Source organism: Terrapene carolina, unplaced genomic scaffold (genome assembly GCF_002925995.2).
Source record: "Terrapene carolina triunguis isolate 2854851 unplaced genomic scaffold, T_m_triunguis-2.0 Scaffold247, whole genome shotgun sequence".
Lineage (NCBI taxonomy): Eukaryota > Metazoa > Chordata > Testudines > Emydidae > Terrapene > Terrapene triunguis.
This window is the reverse complement of record NW_020664598.1, coordinates 7947320-7959737: the sequence shown is the minus strand read 5'-3', so window position 1 is coordinate 7959737 and position 12418 is coordinate 7947320. Positions and strand designations below refer to the sequence as shown.

Sequence of the window (12418 nt, the reverse complement as noted above, 5' to 3'; positions counted from 1 at the left end):
GAGGGATGGGGAGATGAGCGCGGTGATCAGCATCTTCTGTTTGTTGTACTTCTCAGGCTGTGGAATCTCCCCCAGATTACTGAATTTCCCACATTGCCACCGTTTGTGCTTTGCCTTCCCCCGCTGGCTCCTCTACAGAGCGCCCTGATAGGTACTTCCTTCCACTATGGGAATACAAGACAAGGTACACCTGTTGGAGATGTTAGAAAGAAGCACTGATTGCTGGGGAAAGGCAGAGCACGACTAACCCAGCAAGGATGGAGCTTCCTTGTTGGAACGTGACCATCTGTTAGTCTCCCTCTAGCCAAATGCTTTCGTCTTAGGGGAAAAAAGCATTTCTTTGCAGGTAAGGTTATGATGTCACTGTTGTCCTGGATTCTAGCCTAGCGCAAGCTTTATCGTATGCAGACTAATTGCATTTTCCTCAAGTACTGCAAACATGGAATTGGAGGCCAAAACTATTTGGAATGCAACACCTCTTAATGGTGTGGATTTGGATCCCAGATGCCTTAATTTTCTACTACGAATTTAGTGTACTGCGCATAAGGCTATACAGTAGGTTGCCACGAATACATCTTTGTTATTAGAAGCTATGGACCTTTGTCTGCCTATTTTTCATAGTATGTTATGGGTGAGGACGTAGACTGAAAGTAAATCTTGCTCTTTTGTATGTGAAAGAGATGGGACGCTTTTTTTGGTCTCAGTGTCAGAATATCTTTCTTTTTATCATTTGATGTGCATGTGTTTTGCCCCAAAAGAGGGTATCTCTTTATTTTCCTCTACTCTTGTGCTCATATAGCTGAAGTCTAGGTGGATAGTCTGAGGACTGAGGTTGTTAAACATCCATGTTCCCTGAAAGGAGCATAAAGCCTGGTCCGAACATCCCTCAATAATCAGTGATTTTTTTTTTTAAGAGTGTGTGAGTGTGTGTGTGTGTGCGCGCGTGTGTGTGCACCCATGCGTGTGTGTGTGGGGGGGGGGAGTGTCACATATTATAGGGCTTTGATCCCTGGTTCAGGCCTCTCGGTGCTGCTGCAACACAAATAAATAACAGCAGAACTACCTAGCAGCAGGACACCACCTGTTGGTTTTCTTACCGTTAATGTTATTTAAACTGTTTGGATTCCTAGTTGTGCTTTTGTCATATGACTCAGCCAATGGCTATTGAAGATGTCAGGCCTTAGAAGAAGACCGTATTTGGATTGTTTAGTACTATATAATTGTTTAAATTCTAGTTTGATGTGGAGTCCTATGAGAGAAGACTAAATCATTGTTTGTGACTTGAATCTCTCCAGTTAAGCAGCTGTGTAGACATGCATTACTCTGCACGTGAGTGCCGAGTGCCAAGTGCACTCTTTGAACTTCTGTCATGATACCACAAATATATATATGGGCCAGACTAATGAACGTGTGATAAGTGCTGTGCCCTCCGGAGCATGAAACCTGGGTTCATTTTCCAATGCCAGGCTCTGGCTCCACGGGCAAGGATGGGCCGAGAGTGTAATCTGCTTCTGAGTGGAAGGAGAACGCCTTATGTTTCTCAACAGCAACTTCTTCCACCTGTTTATGGCTCTGCTTTGTACAGCTTCAAATGCAGACATGGCCAAAGATGACGGCTGCAACATGGGTCCTTGAAGGAGCTGGAGGAGGTGGGGGGAATCAGAAAGGCTACATAAAGTAAATCATTGATCCTTCTACAAGTGAGGGTGAAAAAATGAGCTTTTAACCCTTTAAATTAGTGGTTTGTTAAACAATCAAACCCTTTTTGTTCAACTTTGTTGCAAAGTTTAAAGTTTGTAAACTGTAGGTGACGTTTCTCCCAGAGAGAGGAACCGACATTCAAAGCAATCTAATTCTGTAAAAAGCTCCCTGGTGGGGGAGAATAATCAATAATGGGTGGTTTCAGTTATTAAATAAGCTGTATCCATCCGTAGTTGCAGCAAGTGACCTGTAATGAGCAACACAGTAGAAACTAAGTAATTAGAGTAGCTCAGAACCTTTCAACTGGCCTTTGTCAGAGACTCAAGCATCAGTGAGGCACTGGTCTGGGAAAGCTTGTAGCAACGCATTGTTCTGTAGATGACAGTAAGGGCACTAGTCGCCAGGAAAAAAAAAGGTTACATATAAGATGTCCCTCTAACACGTATATCCAATCTAGGGTGGTTCAGCTGGGTTATACTTTCCTGAGGGAAGTAACAACATATTGACTTCAGTGGCAGGATTGGTTCCTTTGTGGGCGAGAGGGACCCCTGCAGCTGAGAGTCTTAGTGAAGGTTTAAAAAAAAAAAAATCACTATGGGTTACCAGTTTAGTGCTAGGTCCTAGTCCCCTTACATAGTCCCAATGAGTTCAATGACAGTTCTCTGATGAATACAGCAAACTGGGTTTGATCCTTACGCTGAAGATGTTCATGACATATAGGAGACCATAAATATTTTGGGAGATTGTGCAGGTGCAATATTTTGGGTGTTTGAAAATTTATGGACACAGAAAACGTCGGCCTCTGGTTTAAATTCAGCCTTTGTGTAAGTGTAATTTACACTGCACTGCATAACTGTCTCTTTACACAAGTCTTAATTTGGCCCTCTAAGTGCACATCTCTTGAGTTATGCACTGCGCATCTCTAAACATGCACACTTTCTGTGACGGGTTCGGTCACAGAGACCCCCTTTCGGACTGTCACCTGATGTGCTGAAACTACCTCTGAGCCGTTTTCCCTGGCAGCTTGGGACTTCAGAACCCCGTCTTGTTGAACCAGACACGCTAGCCTGCTACAAACACAGACCCAGGTCTAGTCCACGCCCCCAAAGCTGCAGACTTAACTGAAAACAGCTCAGCAAGTACTCCTGTCTCCAGCACCCAGACACCCAGCTCCCAATGGGATCCAAACCCCAAATAAATCCGTTTTACTCTGTATAAAGCTTATACAGGGTAAACTCAAATTGTCCAACCTCTATAACACTGATAGAGTGATACGCACAGCTGTTTGCCCTCCCCCCCCCCAGGTATTAACCACTTACTCTGGGTTAATTAATAAACAAATGTGATTGTATTAAGTATAAAAAGTAGGATTTAAGTGATTTCAAGTAATAACAGACAGAACAAAGTAAGTTACCAAGCAAAATAAAACAAAACACACAAGTCTAAGCCTAATACATTAAGAAACTGAATACAGGTAAATCTCACCCTCAGAGATGTTCCAATACGCTTCTTTCACAGACTAGATTCCTTCCTAGTCTGGGCCCAATCCTTTCCCCGGTACAGTTCTTGTTAGTTCCAGCTCCGGTGGTAATTAGGGGATTTCTCATGACTGGCAGCCTCCTTTGTTCTGTTCCACCCCCTTTTATAACTTGGTACAAGGCGGGAATCTTTTGTCTCTCTGGATCCCCACCCCTCCTTCAAAATGGAAAAGCACCAGGTTTAAGATGGATTCCAGTTCAGGTGACATGATCACATGTCACTGAAAGACCTCCTCCTTCATTACCTAGTAGCTGGAAGACATGTACATAAGAAGGCTTGCAGGCAACAAACCCATTCACAGTTCATTGATTCTGAAGCACCTTTAATTGCTTCCACTTAACATGTTTACATAAGTAATACAAGTTTATATGTTCTTTTCCTAACTCCAGACATAGAAATAATACATGCAAACAAATAGGATGAACACACTCAGTAGATCATAAGCTTTGTAATGATACCTTACAAGAGACCTTTTGCATAAAGCATATTCCAGTTACATTATATTCACACTCATAAGTATATTTCCATAAATATATGGAGTGCAACGTCACACTTTCCATCTAGATTTTGTAGGCAGACCTTTGACAGTATGAGATTGTACTGTATCAATGCTGGGGTAGATAAGGACATGTGACCAGCCAGAACATACCCCACACTCCTCCCCACAATATTATGTCTGTCTGCCAGTCTCAACTTGCCCTACCCACCACTGAGCTATGAGGTTCATTTTCCATGTAGTTCCAAGAAAGATCCTGTTAAATCACTGTACCACATCTGGCCCTGATCCCAGACTGGGCAAGGGTATGACCAGAAGCAGAAATGTCACGCCCTATAGAGAGCTCTGTGGCTGCACATGTGACTGCCTCTATTTTCTGTAACTGTTGCTATGTCCACCTCAGAAAATGGTCACCTTTCTCATAACTTTCTGTCTCATACAAATATTAACAGACAATGAGGAAAAGATGTATTGCATAAAAAATTGAGCTCTGTTTTCTTTAAAACCGTTAGCCTCAACAATCCAATTGCATAACGGTGCCTATTGGTTCGGGCAACAATAATGCCCACTTGGAACAGATATTCTCCGGAAACAGTTGGTTCTCTTTAGCTAACTTCTTATTGTCTTCAGTCAAGTCAAGAAAGTACTGATCCTGCTTGTTCAACTCACAAATCGTGTTGGGTAGAATCCATTCTTCACCCTGAATTGGAGTACTGTAGTCAATGTTGCTGTACCACTAGCTGAGAGATCAGTTGGTAATGAAGGACTCCAAAATACGGAGCGTGTAGAGGTCAGGGCAGCCTTGAATTTCTTGAAAAATCAGTAGCTCCTGAACAACATTATTTATTATTAAGGCTATGATTTTGTCATGGTTATTTTTAGTAAAAGTCATGGACAGGTCACGGGCAATAAACAAAAATCCACAGAAGCCATGACCTGTCTGTGACTTTTGCTGCTGTGGCTCCATGGTTTCCCCCACCACTATGGTGGCTGGGAGCTGTGAGGTTCCCCCTCTGCCCACAGTGGCTGGGAGCTGCAGGGTGACCATATTTCCCAAAGAGAAAATGGGACACCCCAGCCGCTTGCCCGAGGCGTCCCCCTTCCCCCCACATTGCAAGGCTGTCGCCTGTTGCCGGAACCCTGAGGAGGGCCCCCTCAGGAGTCTGTCGCCTGTCGCTGGAATCCTGCCAGGGCCCTGCTGGCTGTCAGCTCCAGAGTCCTGCAGCCCCTGAGGCTGAATCAGAGAATGTCATGCAGGTCTCTGGAAGTCACACCTTCCGTGACTTCCATGACCTCCATGGCATAAACGTAGCCTTATTTATTATCGATAGTTCAGGACAAGAAAGAAGTGGCATGGTTTTATGGAATAACTACCGCAGACTTTGGTGTTGGCTCTCAGAATCGAGAGTCCTGTAGCTAATCAGTTCATTTTATCATCCATGCTGTTTCATATATAATCCGTGTATGCTGAATAGATTTAAATTGTAGGATTATAGATTTTTCACTCTGATCCTGAAACTGTAGCAACAAGAGTGGAACCCTGGTAGTTTAATACAAAATCACTAAATTTAATTTAAATCAAGTCTACAGGTAGCCAATTATTTTTTGTCAAGGTCCAAATTTCTTGGTTAAGGTATAGTCAAGGTCCAGACTCCAGAAAAAATAATAACAATAATTGTGATAATAAGTAAATAAAAAGATTTCAGGGTCCATTCAAAAGTGTCTGGCAGTCTGGATTTGGCTTGTGGTCTGCCTCTTTACTACATCATCTCCCCTTGAGGTTGTTTTTGAAACTTCAGTTGACTTCACTGAGCCTGATGCTATTGACATCAGTGGGCTTTGGATCAGGCCCATGACAGCAAAATCAAGTGACTGAATAAGCATTGATTCTCACCATTGTGGATATTGGCAAAACTCCCATTGACTTTGGAATGAGTCTACCAGCAAACAGCTATCAAATAGGAAGTTCAGGACCTAATGATCTGAGACAGGATTTGAACCTGCATCTAGAGATTGAAAAGATTGATAGCCCATTCCAGATTCCTGAATCATTGAATTTCCTCAGTGGATTGCTTTCTAAACTTTATAAAGTATTATGGAGAACATATGAATCAAAGAATGAGAAATGGGAAAGTAGCAATGTGATATTTGAGGAAGAGTTTCCAATTCTTCATATGATGTGTAAGGTGAGAGGGAGTAAATACTAAATTTTATGTTGCTGGTTCTTATCTCCATGTAAGATAAAGATAAGCTGTAGAATGCTTGATGGTCTGATATTAGGCTATTGAACAAAGGGCATTTTCATTCTAAATTATTTGAAGTGCCCAGTTGCACAAATGTACTAAAAATAATTATACAGCAAACAAAAAAAACAACTCCCTAAATTATCATAAGATTCTATTACCCTGCGTGACCAGTGGCGGGAACATTTAAAGGCTGCTTCTAATTTCCCATTTTAATTGCAACCTGCGCTGCTTTGGTTGCTTATTTGTTTGCGGAGGCCGGAGGAAAGAGAAATATTCAGCATAGTCCTACATTAGTATGAATGGATTTGGGACACTTTGGTAATGGGAGAAATCTCAGATGAGAAAACAAAGGTTGAAGGCCCCTTCTCCCTGCTCTATCAGTTTTGAAAATGAGTAAAATGGAAACTGAACACCTAGCCAAATGTTTAGAAATATTTAGATTTTGAATCCTCTTGACCACTGTTTATGTAATGCTGTCTCTTGAGTGGCCATATTCCCAATGTGTGAGGGGGATATAGCACGCAGTCCTGCAAGATGCTGAGCACTCAGGTCCCAATCCAGTAAAGCACAGGCTTAACTTTAAGCACATGAGTAATCCTGTTGGCTTCAATGAGATTATTCAGGGACTTACAGATATGCATGTCCTTAAATACTGGAACAGGGCCAGAGTGCTCAGCACATTCAAAGATGGAGGCAACAGAATATGTATTGTTTAAATGCAGTGGGATACAAGAACCATTTGATAATTGTAGCAGATTTCATGTATTAACCAGCAATGAATTTGTTTTTGTTGTTTCCCTAGGTGCCATTACTGCAAGTCGTCTTGCCACGTGTCATCCCTGCGCATTCCATATGCCTGTAAACTATTATTCCAAGAACTCCAGTCTATGAACATTATACCCAGGCTAAAATTGGCCAAGTACAATGAATGAGCCAGCAAAACAAAGACTTAAGAAGAAATTTAAAAAAATGTGCAGAACTGGAAGGAATTTCTGTGAAAAGGAGTGACTGTTAAAACTGAGGGGGTGGGGGAGGGAGGGAAGAGTACTGATGAATTCCTTATTATTTTCCCTCTGCTATTTTAAGTTGATTGAGAGACTGTGCTGCAGAGAACGTCAAGAGCAATTGGTGGGGACTCAGGCAGCCTGGATGAATGAGATGTGTAGCAATTGTGTAATAAGGCCCTGATCCAGCAAAGCACACGTAACTTTTAAGCATGTGATAGTCATGCATTCAGGATGCAAGTGCTTCTTTGGATCAGGGCTTAAGTTTTATTAACTACAGTGGTTTATCCATATTACTTAAGTATTAGTTTAATTTTTCCAGACAGACAGGGTATGAAAGACTAATAAAAATTTTTTCAAGTATATTGCCTGTGTTTTGCTTTCATGACCAATTGTTAATGTTGTAAAAGATGGTATGGTAAGTACTTTGAAGGGTCAAAACTGCTAAATTTGTTGTGCTGAAGCATTTATTTACAATCTTTAGACAGTTTGGAGAGACTAAACTTACTTTCTGGAAAACTTCAATTCAACCTTTTTGAACAATATTTTCCTAAGCAAATAAAAGATGCATGTGTGTGAGGTGTAATACAAATATAAAGTCAAATGCTGCCTTCAACTAGGCATACACAACTTCCAGGGAAGTTTGAGAGTGGATTGCATGCATGCATCGGAGGGCAGAATTTGGTTTATAGAGACAGATTACTATTTTGATTCTTATTGAGTACAATATTTTAGTACATAATAGCTTGCCTTCCAAGGGTTGAAGGCCTGAAAAAAATGGATACAAGTGTTATAGCTAATAATGGAGAGTCTCCCAGGATGTGTTTAAAAGAAAAATTGGGATTTTAAAATTAAACTTGACAAAGCTTTAGAAAATATACTGTAAAGGACAATCATGCGCTGGAAGAGAGACAGACTTGAGTGACCGAAGAAAATTTAGAGAAGGAAAAAAAGCTGTGCTTCTGTTAATGGGATACAGGGCCTAAGAGCTAAAGCAGTGGGTGGAATTAATACTCTGAAGTCACTTGGGCCCTGATTCAGCAAAGGATATAAGTACATCTTAATTTTAAGCACATGACTAGTCCCACTGAAGTCAAAATTAAGCATGCACATTGTTGGATCAGGGTTTCAAGGTGCATCAGAGAGAAATAGCTGAACAGTCTGGATCACAAGCAAGAAAGTAAAATATTAGCTGCATAGTGGAGATCTTGAGAGACACATCAGCCTCCTGAATGGCCAAGAAATTTCAATAAACTTGTCTTCCTTATTTTCTTGCATACATTTTCTGATGAGGTGCTACTGGACTGGCTCACTATTTTTAGCTGCTTCCCAAACATTTAGATCAGTAGCTTTGTGTCTGGGTTAATGAACCAAGTCTGAGCAATGAGACTCACAAATGAGGGGGTGGATCTCTCCTTTTCTTTGCATTCAGAGTAATAACAGTCTGGATAATTCAGAGAAGAACATTTGGACCTGGAAAGGTTTGGGTGTTTTGGTTTTTTTAGTCACCTACACTGTGACCTGAACAACAAGATGCTATTAACAAAAAGTTAAGGCATGTACAAAATTGTACATTGTCGTCCCCCCCCCCCCCCCAGGGTAACTTATGAGCCACTGCTCTACCCAAATTATCTTTCTGCTGCCAGGCTGTGAGAAGGGGGCGGGAAATTAACAAAAAGCCCTGGCCAAATAAGTGCAACTACATTGTTCCCAGAGACTGCCAAATTGAGGCTCTGGTGGACCACCAGAGGGAGTGAGCTTCAAATGCTAGGGCCTTCCCCTGAGAGAGCTCTGGCCTGGGTCCTGGAAAATATAGTCTGACTGAGGTGTTCATGCTGCCTAGTTCTGTCTTAATTGCTGTGATTCAGGGCTCTGAAGGTTGTAAGCAACATCTAAAATTGTATCTGCAAATCAACAGGTAGCCAGAGTAGAAATCGGAAGGAGCAAAGGAATGTGTTCATAACAACCTACCCCTTTCAGAAAGCAGGCTTCTTGTGACCTTAAAGGGTAGCCTTAAGAGTATGGTCCGGCAGTTGAGCTTAGAGATGCAAGGTCATGGGATAATGATTGTGAGGCCTGTGCTAGAGAGGTAGGAAAGATGGGTAGCCAAAGATGAGGGAGAAAAGGCAGTACAGGCCCCAGTAGCGATCAGAAATCTCTAGCATTGATACATCCAGTAGAATGCAGAGACTATAAACAGTTTTGGCAATAGGCAGGTGTATCTCAATAGATTGTATAGATGCTGCCTCCACCAATACCACTAAAACTGTTCCCCAACTATAAGCACCTACCACTGTGTTGTCCAGGTAAAGTCAAATCCAGGTTTCTTTCATCTAGATCTGCCTCTCATACAGTGGGAGAGTAATAAGACTGTAAAATTCGGCTGAATTCAATATTTTACTACCTATGTTTACACCCTGTGTTTTAAGAATGATCACCTACATTTACTGACCTAGTAAGACACTTTGGAATAATACATGGTGCTATGTATGATATCAGCACTACAGAGCAAATATAAGAAACAATGTGAGAACTGTTTATAGACTAGGTCCTAGGATATGCTTCTCATGGTAGAGGTGCTGGGGTAGAGGATCCCAGTCTACTGCCCTCAGAAAAACTATGCTTTGAAATAAGCCCCTCAAGTTGCTACCCTACTTTCAACTGAGAATCTCATCCTTGCAGCTCCGTGGAACTAGCATGCAGTATTCAAAAAGGAATTTGAAATGCTGTATCTGTCCGCATTCTGCAAGTTGATCTTTCCTTTGTAAAGTGAAATGGCATCACACACAGTTCTAAGGTCAGCTGATGACTCCCGTGCTATGACTGGGCTTCCTCAAAACAGCCGTGTAATGACTTTTTGTCTAATCACTGAAGGAGATGTAATGTTCTAAACAAATACTTGATCTTAGGTCTTTCGTACAGGGTACTGTGGTTAGGAAACTGCGCCATAAAGTTTTCATTCTATTCCAGCTTCTTTATTTCTTCCTACTTGGTGTCCAGGAGAATCTTTTTACCAGAAGTCCTATTCAACATGAAGGTCACTAGTATTACTCCCAGCTGAAATGCTGAACACAATCCACTTTCCAGCACAAGCAAACGTGTATTTTGCTACTAGCTGGGATACCTACCCTATAAATCATTTTAAATCATCCCATTTATTTTGAGAATACAAGGATTTGACAGTATTAAAAATGTAGAATTGTTAAACTTAGTTTCCAGCCCAGACTTCCGTAATCAAGTCTATTATTGCACTGCAAAATGAAGTCTGGGTCCACATGAATGAATTGAAAACCATCCCTTAAAATACCATAAATGTCTAGCCATGCTGTGTAATTATGAGGAATAAAATTAAATAAGAAGGGTGCTAAACGATGTTTAGGTGCAGTTCATTCATAAAATCCAGAACTTGTAGCTGTAATTGAAGCTGGGTTTAGCTAATCACTTGTTCAGGCTTTAAAAAAACAGCCTCATTATAGGGCCATTCACATCATTAAAAGCACCTTTATAAAAAATTTCAGTGAAGTTTTTATGTAAATGTTCCCAAATGCTCCAGCATTGTGCTTGTGCCTTGTAACCAGAAAGTGAAATTAACTATAAACAAAAGTGAAACTGGCTAATCTTGTTTCATTATTCATGCAGGATGTTGTGCAAAAAGTGCAAATACATAGTGAAAAGATTTTTTTCAACATTTTTTAAAAATAATCTAAATGTAATAATATTAGGTTAAATTGGTTTGTTTTTAATGTATTTGTCTTCAGAGATTATAAGGCCAGAAGGAACCGCTGTGATCATCTAGTCTGACCTCCAGCATAACATAGGCCATAGAACTTCCTGAATTAATTCCTCTTTGAACTAGAGAATATACATTAGAAAAACCCTCTAATCTTGACTTTAAAATGTCCAATGATGGAGAATTCACCTCAGACCCTTGGCAATGGCAGAGTCTCCTTTAAACATATATTTGGGATATATAAGTGGATAGCAGCAATGGCCACAGAGTAGGTGTTACTTTTTGCTGCTTATAAGCCCAGGAGAACCACACACACATATTCTTGTCCTGATGAGAAACTGAAAACTGCCCTCGATAATTACTTGCATTTCTTGATTTTAAAATGAAATGATAAAATCCGACACTTTCCACAGGAAAAAAAGCTGTTTAAAAGTGTAATGCTTATTTTAAGGACTAATGAAAAGGTTAGAGGTTTTTTTTTTACTTCTTTGGCAAATGCACCAGTAGAAAGGGTGCCGCTGGCCCCGTGCCCTCTGTTTCTTCTTACCGCACATGACGGTTGCTAGAACGACCCTTTTTGCTGTACTAAGGCTTCTTTCCCAGTGGTTTGGACTTTCTCTGTTCATATTTAATATGGAGATATATCCATCTCATAGAACTGGAAGGGACCTCGAAAGGTCATGGAGTCCAGTCCCCTGCCTTCACAGCAGGACCAAGTACCATCCCTGACAGATTTTTTGCCCCAGATCCCTAACTGGCCCCCTCAAGGATTGAACTCACAACACTGGGTTTAGCAGGCCAATGCTCAAACCACTGATAGTTATTGCAGTCAGTGTATATAGTTCTTAGTTAGTGTATATAGTACTGTTAGTAGCTGTCCCTGTCGTTAAGAGACTCGTTGCCCAAGGGCTGGGCATGCTCTGGTCCCTGGGCTTCAAGCTGTGTGCCTCGTGCAGCAAGCCGACGTCAGTGAGTGACCTGCACACTAGCTGTCTAAAGTGTCTGGGGGAGTCTCACATTAAAGAAGTGCCAGATCTGCAGGGACTTCAAACCCCGCACGAGAAAGGATAGTGATATTCGGCTGAAGGCCATTCTTATGGCGGCGGCCCTCAGATTGGCCTTGGAGCTGAGCCCCTCTGAATCGGTGCGGAGCACCTTGACATCCGTGCAGAATGCTCCGCCGGCACCGTGCTCTTCCCGGCACTGCTCCCCATCCCTGGTGCTGAGGAAGAGGCATAAGAAACAACACACCAAGAGAGGACATTCTCCCATGCAGAGGAGGAACAAGAGGGGAGTGACTAGCATAGGGAGACCTGCATCAGACTGCTCATCCTCCCTGGAGCCTCTGATGATGCCATTGACTCTGCCTAGGTGCTGAGTCCAGTAGGGGACCTGCCACCGTCTCCCGGGAGCAGCCACGGGGTCAGGCATCTGCTGGCCCCTTCGATCCAGGAGGCTGTCCAAGGCGCAAAGGACCTGTGTCCCTCCCGATTCTGCCGACCCCTCAAGGCCCCTTGACAGCTAAGGTACTGGGGACAAAAAGGAGCAAGGTGCAGCGAGAGTCACCATGGCACTGACCACTGCAGCACTGTCCGGGGCAAGCCCTCCATGGTCCCGAGGCACTGCCCAGAGGCAGAAGCTGGTACTGCACCACCATGGTCTCCAGGAGAAGAATCCACTTCAGAGTCTGAAGGGGAATTCT

General features: G+C 42.2%; 1 protein-coding gene across 1 annotated transcript in view; it reads left to right on the top strand.

The window, feature by feature from the left end:
• The window catches only part of POLR3B (RNA polymerase III subunit B), a 124001-nt gene extending 116652 nt beyond the window's left edge, over positions 1 to 7349 (top strand). The window contains exon 27 of the mRNA XM_026657465.1: positions 6785 to 7349. Coding sequence (XP_026513250.1) covers positions 6785 to 6914 — 130 coding nt within the window. The 3' untranslated portion in view covers positions 6915 to 7349. The remainder of the gene's footprint in view (positions 1 to 6784) is intronic.
• The last annotated feature ends 5069 nt before the right edge of the window (positions 7350 to 12418 follow it).